The sequence below is a fragment of the Pseudoliparis swirei genome, chromosome 20, assembly GCF_029220125.1.
Source record: "Pseudoliparis swirei isolate HS2019 ecotype Mariana Trench chromosome 20, NWPU_hadal_v1, whole genome shotgun sequence".
NCBI classification, from domain to species: domain Eukaryota; kingdom Metazoa; phylum Chordata; class Actinopteri; order Perciformes; family Liparidae; genus Pseudoliparis; species Pseudoliparis swirei.
In genome coordinates this window covers 2,023,668-2,036,534 of record NC_079407.1, presented here as the reverse complement: position 1 = coordinate 2,036,534, position 12,867 = coordinate 2,023,668, and the positions used below count along the sequence as shown (strand labels likewise).

The 12,867-nt window shown below is 42.7% G+C and overlaps 1 protein-coding gene across 2 annotated transcripts; it reads left to right on the top strand.

Moving 5' to 3' along the window:
• Window positions 1–245: 245 nt before the first annotated feature.
• Window positions 246–12,860, top strand: gkup (glucuronokinase with putative uridyl pyrophosphorylase). Of its 2 annotated transcripts, XR_008834943.1 has the most exons (24): window positions 246–580; window positions 1,681–1,787; window positions 1,876–1,920; window positions 2,575–2,728; window positions 2,877–2,948; window positions 3,067–3,155; window positions 3,479–3,635; window positions 5,638–5,715; window positions 6,152–6,243; window positions 6,326–6,431; window positions 6,513–6,592; window positions 6,682–6,750; window positions 6,876–6,936; window positions 7,028–7,044; window positions 7,119–7,176; window positions 8,211–8,303; window positions 9,198–9,258; window positions 9,343–9,456; window positions 9,897–9,954; window positions 10,123–10,191; window positions 10,336–10,399; window positions 10,698–10,769; window positions 11,229–11,368; window positions 12,681–12,860. XR_008834943.1 is itself a non-coding variant. In XM_056441844.1 (23 exons), exons 1-23 carry the CDS (start codon window positions 524–526, stop codon window positions 11,313–11,315), a joined length of 1,860 nt encoding a protein of 619 aa, XP_056297819.1. In that variant the 5' UTR covers window positions 248–523; the 3' UTR covers window positions 11,316–11,843. The 2 variants fall into 2 exon arrangements, 1 of the variants encoding a protein (XP_056297819.1); XM_056441844.1 differs by lacking the exon at window positions 12,681–12,860 and having other exon boundaries at window positions 248–580; window positions 11,229–11,843.
• Window positions 12,861–12,867: the final 7 nt, after the last annotated feature.

The following is a 12,867-nucleotide window of genomic DNA, read 5'->3' as shown; positions in this document are numbered from 1 at the left end:
AATAACATCAAATTAGACACAAATTGCCTCATGAACTGATTTGAAGATTAAGGGTTTTTCAAGGTCCTCTATTCTTTAATTCCACATCAGAATGTCTCGACTGTCTCTGGGGGACATCTTGAGGTGGTCTACTACTAATCTCACGTGGAATTAGTTTGTAACTATGCATCATTTCCTTCAAATCTAATCTGAAACTAGAGACACATTTGCTCATGAATGTGATTTTCTAGAGCTTTTATTTTGAAATTCAAAATCACAACGACCCAACCTTCCTATTTATTTATTTTCACTTACTAATTCATGATTTTTTAACTCACCCATTTAGTTATAATGTATTACTGTATATGTATTCAAAGGCGTATTGTCCACCGGAAGTTTGCTCTTATTTTGAAGTCAGTTCTTACAGTAAAGCCTCGCGCACGCGCGTACCTTGCTTACTGGACTGTGCGCGTGACCGCGGTTCCTCTGCTGGACCGTGTCCCTGTCGCCTGAGAGGAGCCCGAGGAGCCCGTGAGGTGTCGCGATGATCTGCATCCTGCTGGTCGCCGGTCACGGCACCGTGCTGGAGGCACAGATCAAGGTAGGAGGGAGCGAGGGCGCGAGGGGGCGAGGGAGCGAGGGAGCAGGAGAGAACATGCAGCGTGCAAAGGTCCCTTCAGGAGTCGGTCTCTTTACCCGCTGGCCACCTACCGGGGGCCGTTTCTACCTGTTGGACCACCTCGTGAGACGTTCACGTAACCGCGGGTGTCCGCTGACGTGTTCGGCTTCTATGACCCGACGACCCCCGGTATTCCCGGTATTCTCGTATTCACAGTAAAATCACATTTCATATCTTTGGTTCATGGTGTTCCCCTACTGGCTGTATGGAGGTACCAGGAATCTGAATATATACATTTATATATTATTATTATTATGATATATATATATTATAATATATATATGTGTTTCTATATATAAATATATATACACATATATTACAATATATATAGTAATATGTGTGTATATATATATAGTAATATATATATGTATAGTTATATACATTTATATATGACTATATATAGTAATATATATATAGTTATATATATAGTAATATTTATGTATATATGTATACATATATATAATAATATATTTGTGTATATATATATGTGTGTTTCTATATATATATAAACAAATACACACATGTATATATATTTATATATATATAACTATATATATATAGTAATATATATGTGTGTATTTATATATTTGTATATATGTGTGTGTATATATATATATATGCATTATTGGTCTGATCAAGTGCCAAAGAACCATGAAGGAAAAACAATATAACGGTATAACTTTAGCTTCTTTAGTATAAAGTAACAGATTAAGGGGACATGATGCGTTCAGGAACACTTGCCTGAGTCAAAGTGGAAAGTATATAAAGTCGTCGACGATATGCATCACCCAATATATATATAATTGTCTTATCGTTTATATATATAATAATTTGTATCATTTATATATCGCGATAACAGCGTCGGAATTGCGTTATGACAATTGGAACGAGCGTTCAATACCGTGATATTTATCGTGATCGAGATATGAGATATCTGGATGGAAGATAACGTACATATTAATCAAGATATTAATATTAATCATGAACGCACATGACACCATGATATCCTCCCCCGCTCCCAGAATGACGACACCGGACTCTACAGCCAGCTGGCCGGGGTGCCCAAGGCGCTGCTGCCCGGCACCGGGGGCAAGAAGATCCTCGACTTCTGGTGGGAGGCGGTCAGAATGTGCGTAACCACGGCGATTCCTTTCATAAACAAAGTGATTACCTGATCACCTGATCATCTGATCACTGCTCTCTTGATTGCTCTGCAGGCGACAGCTGTTCACTGAAGTGTACCTGGTCACCAACGCAGACAAGTGAGTCCACGGCGAGGAACAAGGGGTTCCTTCAAGGGACAAGGGGTTCCTTCAGGGAACAAGGGGTTCCTTCAGGGGACAAGGGGTTCCTTCAAGGGACAAGGGGTTCCTTCAGGGGACAAGGGTTTCCTTCAGGGACAAGGGGTTCCTTCAAGGGACAAGGGGTTCCTTCAAGAGAACAAGGGGTTCCTTCAAGGGACAAGGGGTTCCTTCAGGGGACAAGGGTTTCCATCAGGGGACAAGGGGTTCCTTCAAGAGAACAAGGGGTTCCTTCAAGGGACAAGGGTTTCCATCAGGGGTCAAGGGGTTCCTTTAGGGGTCAAGGGGTTCCTTCAGGAAACAAGAGGTTCCTTCAGGGAACGAGGGGTTCCTTCAGGGGGCAAGGGTCCCTTTAGGGGACAAAGGGTTCCTTCAGGGAACGAGGGGTTCCTTCAGGGGGCAAGGGTCCCTTTAGGGGACAAAGGGTTCCTTCAGGGAACGAGGGGTTCCTTCGGGCAAGGAGGGGTTCCTTCAGGGGATAAATGGTTCCTTCAAGGGACAAGGGGTAATATAATCTTCTGAATAATATTCTATGATATATTACACATAATATTGTATTATTCATAATATTTGAGTGTCTTCACCAGAAGATGAAGAACATGTTCTCCTCGTCAGGTTTAAGTACTTCGAGCGCTGGGCCACGGCCAACGACTTCCCTCTGGAGAACGTGGTGAACGACGGCAGCACCACGCTGGAGGACCGGCTGGGCGCCGTGGCCGACCTGGAGCTCGCCATCCGCAGCCGCCGGCTGCAGGACGACGTCATGGTGGTACGGTGTGTGTGTGTGTGTGTGTGTGTGTGTGTGTGTGTGTGTGTGTGTGTGTGTGTGTGTGTGTGTGTGTGTGTGTGTGTGTGTGTGTGTGTGTGTGTGTGTGTGTGTGTGTGTGTGTGTGTAACTGACTGACTGTCTCTCACAGGTAGCAGGGGACATGTTGTGTGCGGACCAGAACTTTGACATCGCTCAGGTTATCCGCTTCTTCAGGTCCGAGGTGATTCACCGCCACGCTTTGATTTACATTTTAGTGGACATGATAAGTCGAGGTTGTGTAAATGTTCGAAGATGTGAGTCCTTCTGTGTGTGTGTGTGTGTGTGTGTGTGTGCCGCAGCCCGGAGAGCTGATGATTTACTACGAGCTGGAGGAAAGTGAGAAGAGCAGCTCCAGAGGCATCGTGGAGGTTTGCAGGGAGACCCACAGGTGAGAGGAGGTTTCTACCTGAAGTCCCTGAATGCACCACATGCTGTAACCAGGCGGCAACCTCCGGTTCTGAAGAGTGAAGTCTATACTTCATGTGTTAAAGCTGCATTCTCTCTACTGACCATCAGGGGGCGACTCCTCTGGTTGTATAGAAGTCTATGCTTCATTTGTCAAAGCTGCATTCTCTCTACTGACCACCAGGGGGGGGACTCCTTTGGCCCATTTTGACATTTTAATTGCAGATTAAGGATAAATAATAAATTGAAAAATATTTTTTTTAGAAATTATTCAGTAATTTACAAAAAACAATTGTTCTGAATCAGGATAACTCGCTTCCTGGAGAAGCCACACGAGGGACTGACGGCATCCCGGCTCGCCAGCGTGGTGTTTTACTGCATCCAGAGAGAAACCCTGACCCACCTGCCGGACTTCCTCAAGCTGCAGACCCGAGCCACAGACCGGTCCTTCGGTCGGTTCTGGGTTCGTAGGCTCTATAATAAATGTTATTTCAGCAGATTAATTATCATTTAAGTGAAAGTGAGGAACTTTAATCTGATCCTGAACCAGTCTCAGTCTAGTCCTTGTCCTATATACCTTATGTTAGTCCTGGTCCTCTATAGACCTCAGTGTAGTCCTGGTCCTCTAGAGACCTCAGTGTAGTCCTGGTCCTCTATAGACCTCAGTGTAGTCCTGGTCCTCTATAGACCTCAGTGTAGTCCTGGTCCTCTATAGACCTCAGTGTAGTCCTGGTCCTCTAGAGACCTCATTGTAGTCCTGGTCCTCTAGAGACCTCAGTGTAGTCCTGGTCCTCTATAGACCTCAGTGTAGTCCTTGTCCTATATACCTTATGTTAGTCCTGGTCCTCTATAGACCTCAGTGTAGTCCTGGTCCTCTAGAGACCTCAGTGTAGTCCTGGTCCTCTATAGACCTCAGTGTAGTCCTGGTCCTCTATAGACCTCAGTGTAGTCCTGGTCCTCTATAGACCTCAGTGTAGTCCTGGTCCTCTAGAGACCTCATTGTAGTCCTGGTCCTCTAGAGACCTCAGTGTAGTCCTGGTCCTCTATAGACCTCAGTGTAGTCCTGGTCCTCTAGAGACCTCAGTGTAGTCCTGGTCCTCTAGAGACCTCAGTGTAGTCCTGGTCCTCTAGAGACCTCAGTGTAGTCCTGGTCCTCTATAGACCTCAGTGTAGTCCTGGTCCTCTAGAGACCTCAGTGTAGTCCTGGTCCTCTATAGACCTCAGTGTAGTCCTGGTCCTCTAGAGACCTCAGTGTAGTCCTGGTCCTCTAGTTCTCAGTCCTGGTCCTCTAGAGACCTCAGAGTAGTCCTGGTCCTCTATAGACCTCAGTGTAGTCCTGGTCCTCTAGAGACCTCAGTGTGGTCCTGGTCCTCTAGAGACCTCAGTGTAGTCCTGGTCCTCTATAGACCTCAGTGTAGTCCTGGTCCTCTAGAGACCTCAGTGTAGTCCTGGTCCTCTATAGACCTCAGTGTAGTCCTGGTCCTCTAGAGACCTCAGTGTAGTCCTGGTCCTCTATAGACCTCAGTGTAGTCCTGGTCCTCTAGAGACCTCATTGTAGTCCTGGTCCTCTAGAGACCTCAGTGTAGTCCTGGTCCTCTATAGACCTCAGTGTAGTCCTGGTCCTCTAGAGACCTCAGTGTAGTCCTGGTCCTCTAGAGACCTCAGTGTAGTCCTGGTCCTCTAGAGACCTCAGTGTAGTCCTGGTCCTCTATAGACCTCAGTGTAGTCCTGGTCCTCTAGAGACCTCAGTGTAGTCCTGGTCCTCTATAGACCTCAGTGTAGTCCTGGTCCTCTAGAGACCTCAGTGTAGTCCTGGTCCTCTAGTTCTCAGTCCTGGTCCTCTAGAGACCTCAGTGCAGTCCTGGTCCTCTATAGACCTCAGTGTAGTCCTGGTCCTCTAGAGACCTCAGTGTGGTCCTGGTCCTCTAGAGACCTCAGTGTAGACCTGGTCCTCTATAGACCTCAGTGTGGTCCTGGTCCTCTAGAGACCTCAGTGTAGTCCTGGTCCTCTATAGACCTCAGTGTGGTCTTGGTCCTCTAGAGACCTCAGTGTAGTCCTGGTCCTCTAGAGACCTCAGTGTAGTCCTGGTCCTCTAGAGACCTCAGTGTAGTCCTGGTCCTCTAGAGACCTCAGTGTAGTCCTGGTCCTCTATAGACCTCAGTGTAGTCCTGGTCCTCTCTAGACCTCCATCAGTAAACAGACCACCAGAGAGAAGGGGGTCTGGTTCTACAGAGCTCTTCTTAAAGCTTCTCATCTGAGCCACCGGGTCGGGTTCTGGTGAAACCAGATGACGTCCAGCAGGTCAACCAGAACTTCCTTCAGCTCAAACTCCAGCAGAGACCAGTCCACCATGGACTAGACCCAGATCCAGCAGAGACCAGTCCACCATGGACTAGACCCAGATCCAGCAGAGACCAGTCCCCTGGGCTCGGTGCATGATCATGATGTCATCATTTCTCTTCAGGAGTGGCTCGTCAACGAGAAGAAGCTAGATGTGTTCGGGATGAAGCTTCCGACCGGCTTCCAGCTCATTGGACAAGTGGTTCGTAACGTTCCTCACTTCCTCCTCCAGGTTGTTGCTCCTCCTCCAGCACTGCCTTCAAATCCAGAGATGGAGGTCTGAACTCCACCTTTCATCCGTCAGAAGTGCGAGACTCTCAAAGAATGTTAAAGGAAAGAAAAGAGTCTCCTCAGAAACTCTCTGGTGCCTACATTACCCACAATGCAACTAGACCAAACGAAATGTGGGGTCCAGTAAACTCTCTTCTCTGGTAACTCCACGGCCCCAGGCAGATGTTTTTTAAATGAAACGTTTGTGACACGTTACCACTTCCTGTTCTCTGGTTGCTAAAAAGAAACCAAGATGGCCGAACTCCGAGGCTTCAAAAAAATGGCAGGAAAATTAAAACGAGATTTTAAGTGCATTACTTTGTATTTAAAAGCCCTTTTTTGGTCGTTATATTTCTGAACTGTCACAGGGCCTGTCTGACTACACCAGGTGGCTCACTCACTACTCCACCAAGCCGCAAGACGCTCTCGCCAAACCCATCACGTGCAGGTCGTTCGCCAGGTGAGGAACAAGCCGAGCTCGGGGGTGAACCGGTGATGCCGACATTCTCGAACGACTCTTTTGATTGGCTCCTCAACCCCAGGGTGGGGTTAATGGGGAACCCGTCCGACGGCTTCAACGGGAAAACCATCGCCATGTCCATCTGTAACTTCTGGGCCGAGGTCACGCTGCTGGAGAGCCAGACGTTGGTAACGCTCGCCGGCTGAAACACCTTTTTTATTTCTTGGTAACATGAATGTGTTCAGTAAAACCAACGCGTCGCCTTGCAGGTTCTGCTCCCTCATCCACTCAACGACCCCACCGAGTTTGGAAGCCTGCAAGATCTGTTCTGCATTAGCAGAAAGGAAGGGTGCGTACCCCGTCAACGTTAGCCGGGACGCAGACCGGGGTGGGGTTCTAAAGCTTCCTCCTCTTCCTCCTCCTCATCTTCCTCCCTAGATACCTGGGAGGGTTGCGGTTGCTGCAGGCCACCTGCAAGAAGTTCTACCAGTTCTGCTCCAAACAAGGGTGAGCAAAGTTGCTTCTGTCCCACGGTGGATATCTCTCTTGTGTGGCTGGTTCTTCTTTGACTGGTTGAGATGACTCGTATTGTTCGTGTCGAGGAAGTTTTAAGGCTTCTTCTCTTCTTGCAGCCTGGCGTTGACGAAGCAGAACTTCACCCTGAAGTACGACACCAACATTCCTCGGCAGGTGGTGAGGAACCACTCCGCTGGTCTCAGGGTTCGGCGTGAGAAGGTCATGTGACCAGGAAATGATTCTGTCTGTTTTTGTTTTTTAATTGCAGGGCCTCGCCGGCAGCAGGTAAACGTTTCTGTTAGTTTCTCTTCTGTCGGGAACGTCGTCGTCTCCCAGTTCACGACGGTTTCCTTTCACAGCGCCATTGTCTCCGCAACCCTGAAGTGTCTCATGAAGTTCTACAACATCACAGACGACGTGAGGACTCCCAAATTATTTATATTTAAAAATATCTCTCTCTATATATATATATATATATATATACTGTATATATTTATATTTTCAAAAAAAGAAAATATTTAAATATATATACTTAAAAATATATATTTATATTTAAATATATATATATATATTTATATTATATATATTTATATTTAAAAAATGTATATATATATTTTTTAAAATTATATTTAAAAAGATATATATTTAAATATATCTATTTATATTTCATATATATATACATTACAGATGTTTTATGTATATTTATATTTAAAAATGTATATTAAAAAAAAGAATATATATAAAAAAGACCAAATTATATATATACAGTATATCATATTAAAATACATGTATTTAGATTAAAAATAATATATATATACAAATATATATATATTTATGTTTAAAGATATACAGGACTGTCTCAGAAAATTAGAATATTGTGATGAAGTTCTTTATTTTCTGCAATGCAATTAAAAAAACAAATGTCATGCATTCTGGATTCATTACAAATCAACTGAAAAATTGCAAGCCTTTTATTCTTTTAATATTGCTGATTATGGCTTACAGCTTAAGAAAACTCAAATATCCTATCTCTAAATATTAGAATATCATGAAAAAGTATACTAGTAGGGTATTAAACAAATCACTTGAATTGTCTAATTAACTCGAAACACCTGCAAGGGTTTCCTGAGCCTTGACAAACACTCAGCTGTTATAAATCTTTTTTTTTACTTGGTCTGAGGAAATATTAAAATTTTATGAGATAGGATTTTAGAGTTTTCTTAAGCTGTAAGCCATAATCAGCAATATTAAAAGAATAAAAGGCTTGCAATATTTCAGTTGATTTGTAATGAATCCAGAATGCATGACATTTTTGTTTTTTTAATTGCATTACAGAAAATAAAGAACTTCATCACAATATTCTAATTTTCTGAGACAGTCCTGTATGATCCAGTAACAGGATATTATAGAAGATTTAAAGGCTTTTCTCGTATTTATGTTTTCTACTCCAGGATCTCCCGAAGTCGATCCGAGCCAACTTCATCCTCAACGTGGAGACGGAGGAGCTCTTCATCACGGCTGGTCTCCAGGACCGAGTGGTCCAGGTGGGTCACAGAACCTCCTTTAAGTAAAACACCTCCAGGACCCGTTTTCTCTTTAAATAATATACCTTCGTGACCCGTTACCTCTTTAAATAATATACCTCTGTGAACCATCTACTCTTTAAATAATATACCTCCGTGACCCGTTACCTCTTTATATAAAATACCTCCGTGATCCGTTTTCTCTTTAAATAATATACCTTCGTGACCCGTTACCTCTTTATATAAAATACCTCCGTGACCCGTTTTCTCTTTAAATAATATACCTTCGTGACCCGTTACCTCTTTAAGTAAAATACCTCCGTGACCCGTTACCTCTTTAAGTAAAATACCTCCGTGACCCGTTACCTCTTTAAATAATATACCTCCATGACCCGTTACCTCTTTAAATAATATACCTCTGTGAACCATTTACTCTTTAAATAATATACCTCCGTGACCCGTTACCTCTTTAAGTAAAATACCTCCGTGACCCGTTACCTCTTTATATAAAATACCTCCGTGACCCGTTACCTCTTTAAATAAAATACCTCCGTGACCCGTTACCTCTTTAAGTAAAATACTGTACCTCCGTGACCCGTTACCTCTTTATATAAAATACCTCCGTGACCCGTTACCTCTTGAAGTAAAATACCTCCGTGACCCATTACCTCTTTAAGTAAAATACCTCCGTGACCCGTTACCTCTTTAAATAATATACCTCTGTGAACCATTTACTCTTTAAATAATTTACCTCCGTGACCCGTTACCTCTTTAAATAAAATACCTCCGTGACCCGTTACCTCTTTAAATAAAATACCTCCGTGACCCGTTACCTCTTTAAGTAAAATACCTCCGTGACCCGTTACCTCTTTAAGTAAAATACCTCCGTGACCCGTTACCTCTTTGCCTCCTCAGGTCTACGAGGGTTTAGTCTACATGGACTTCAGCAAGAAGCTGATGGAGGAGCAGGGCTACGGTACTGAATCTACTTCTGTCTCTAGACGCTGATACAAACACATGTGTGTGTGTGTGTATATAAGTGTGTGTGTGTGTGTCCCAGGGAACTACCTGTCTCTGGACATGGGGGGGCTGCCCCCCTTCTGGCTGGCCTACCTGAGCGACCCCAGTGATTCTGGACGCATCCACAGCAACGTCCGGCAGCGCTGGCTCAACGGTGCGTCCTCAAATGAAGGGTTTTATTCCTTTAGGTGGTTTTACCAGGTTAATAATAATATATAGTAATACATATACAGTAGACAGATTATTACGGTATTTACAACTTATTGACACATTTAAGAACTTATTGACGACTTTAACAACTTATTGACGACTTAGCCTATTGAGGTTTTAAAGGATTTATTGAGGACTTTAAGGACTTATTGAGGACTTATTAAGAACTTCATTAAGGACTTATTAAGAACTTAAAGCACTTTTTGAGGACTTTACAGACTTATTAAGAACTGTTGAGGACTTATTGAGGACTATAAGGACTTAATAAGGACTTTAAAGACTTTGTGAGGACTTATTAAGGATTTAAAGAACTTTAAGAACTTATTGAGGACTTCGTGAGGACTTCCTCTTAACGGTCTGTATCGCTGCCTCGTGTCTCCACAGGAGAGCCGCTGGTCGTCGAGGCCATGAAGACCTTCGCTGAGCTCACGGATCAAGCGAGGTTGGTTTGAGAGCTTCGATGAAGAATTCATGCAACAAGTAGCGGTCCAGGTTTTGTGAAGACACCAGTTACCCTGGGATTATCTAAATATATTATATACCTCACCTTTTGTTCTCTGTGTGGTGGCCGACGATAGACGTTAAAGGTTGAGAATGTCCTCCCCCTCAGGGCGGCTCTTCAGGACAGAGACTGGCAGCGTCTGGCTCAACTGATGGACCAGAACTTTGATCTCCGGAGGTAGACCCTGTATATATATATATACATACACATGTGTATATATACATACATATATATATGTATATATATATATATATACACACATATGTTTGATGCGAGGCGCTGGTGTTACACTCGCAGCTGAAGTAACCGCGTTCCCCACAGGTCCGTCTACACAGATGAGTGTCTGGGTCCTGGGAATCTCAAGATGGTTCAGCTGGCGAAGCAGGTACGTCCTTAAAGGGATAGTCCACCTCAAAACATCAATACCAGTTTTAGACACCAGATTCATTTAAGCCACCAGACTCCATGACACAGGACTCCATGAAGCCACGGGACTTCATGGAGTCTAGAGAACCTAGATTACGGCTTTAGTTCTCCGTCAGAAACATAGACTATATATCTAATTGACGTCAGTTTTAATATAAATATTTAATATGTATTAATACACAGAGTGTGTATAAGTACCTCTCAGGGCTCCCGTGACGTACTCAATGGGTTTCACTCTTCTCTGTTTTCATTGGCAGTTTGGCTCGGCGGTGAAGCTCCCGGGCAGCGGGGGGGCGGTGGTGGGCCTCTGCCTGGATGAAGCCAGACTGGTGAGCCTCTTCACCTTCATCTTCACATTGTGACTTTTTAAATACATCGACTTATTTTCTGCGTTCGTTCCTGCCGAATTTTTGCAGAATAAAAAACAAAAAACATATTTCTTAACGGCTTTTATAATTAAATATAAGTATAACTGTTAACGTATAACTGTTTAAGTATAATAATATAGTTAATAAAACTGTATAAGTATATTAAGTTATAATCGAATAAATAAGTAATAAAACAGTAAATATTATTAAGTATAATACATATAAGAAATAAACAAGTATAATAAATATAAGTAATAAACAAATATTATAAATATAAGTAATAACTAAATATAAGTAATACAACTGTTTAAGTATAATACATATAAGTAATAAACAAGTATAACAGATAAGTATTAAAACAACCACAGGTCGTCGGTTCTCCGGTGAGACCTGACCTGCAGTCTGCTTTGTGGCCACTAGGTGGAAATGAGGCAGGCTTTCCAGGAGGCCGGCTGTGTGTTCTGCATCATCGCGCCCTACGACCCGTCCACCGGCGGCCGGCGCTGAGCTCGCGCCTCGGTGGAGGCTCCTGGAGGTCAAGCTGTGGGTCATGGGTTAAGGTTGGTCACAGTGTGACGTCATTGTCGTCTCATTAGTCGGTTATGAGGCATTCAAATTGAGAAAAAAAATCCATGAATCATAAACAACCAGGGGTTTAATAAATATATATTTGGTGAAAGTTTGTGTGGTTTTGAATAATCACATCTATCGGATCATTAAAAGAAGATTTTATAAGATTTATATAAGATTTATTACATTTATGAATTAAAGCTTGAAGATTTCATATGTGTGTGTAAGTGGAAATCAACACGATGGTGATTGAGCCTCCCGCCACTAATACAAGTATATATGTATATGTGCATATATTTATATATATATATATATATCCAAATCAACCCGGATGGATGTCTTACCGACTTTGTTTCAAACGTATCAAAACGATAAAGAAATTATTTTCTTCCTTTTCTACATGTGAATATTTTTGCATCATTATTGTAATCTTTGTACACAAATTAAAAGCAACTGTTTATAGCTCCTGTTTTGTAATTGATCCTGTTTAACACTCATTACATACACAGATTAATCCGTCTCCTGGTTTTGTTGACACTGTTGTGGTTCCTGTCTGCACATTAGTTGTTTGAATTCAAAAGACAATGTTTAAATTTGAATGATACAAACGGATCACAGCCGAAGCCCTGCAGGAAGAGGGAGTTCCTGCTGGTGAGTTACTGGACTTACTAAATGTGCTTTTATTATTCAACGGGAGGTGGATGTTTATTATTGTCGTGCTTTAGGTGTTTTTTTAAGATGAGAGGATTGTTTGGTAAATCTAGAGAAACGATATCATCTGTAAAGAATACAAAAGTTCAGAAAAGTATAACAAAGTATGTATACATATGTTTATATATGTATATATATAGTTGTATGTATATATATATGTTTATACATATATATATGTATTTATATACATGTCTATATATATATATATATAGACATATGTGTATATATAATATATATATATAAACATAAATATATATAAACTGTACACATACACATGTTACAGACCATAAAGCAGGGCATGTGTATGCGTGTTCAAACTGACGACACCGCCACCTCTTATTTACAGTCTGTGGTAGAGATTGATCTAAATCTCTGTCTCCTTTTTCAGATTTGTTTACTGGTTAAATGAGATTTGAATGTGTACATAAGTGGGCTGGCTAAGCTACGCTAAGCTAAGCTAACTCGGCTGGCAGTGTAGCTTCATAGTTACAGTCCAGACATGAGAGCGGTATTCTCATCCAACTCATCAGGCAAGATGGCAAATGTGATTTCCCAAATATCCGACTCTTCTTTCCTCTTCCACGTGTCCAGACGTCGGGTGAAGGAGTCCTGATCTGCGGCTGATGAAGATCGCTTCACGTCTCAAAACCCTCGACGTGAACATGGAGCGATGGCCCATCGCTCCGGACGGCTACATCCCCAACTCTGTGATCCGCGGCTGGGGAAAGAAGAGGAAGCGCCTTCCCCAGACGGACGAATCGGACAACCTCTTTTCCGG

Excerpts from the sequence above, each read along its gene's own strand:
- gkup (XM_056441844.1), top strand. The coding sequence starts at position 524 with ATGATCTGCATCCTGCTGGTCGCCGGTCACGGCACCGTGCTGGAGGCA. Across the intron at positions 1,788-1,875 it reads TGGTGGGAGGCGGTCAGAAT|GCGACAGCTGTTCACTGAAG; the intron begins GTGCGTAACCAC and ends ATTGCTCTGCAG. Across the intron at positions 6,244-6,325 it reads ACGTGCAGGTCGTTCGCCAG|GGTGGGGTTAATGGGGAACC; the intron begins GTGAGGAACAAG and ends CCTCAACCCCAG.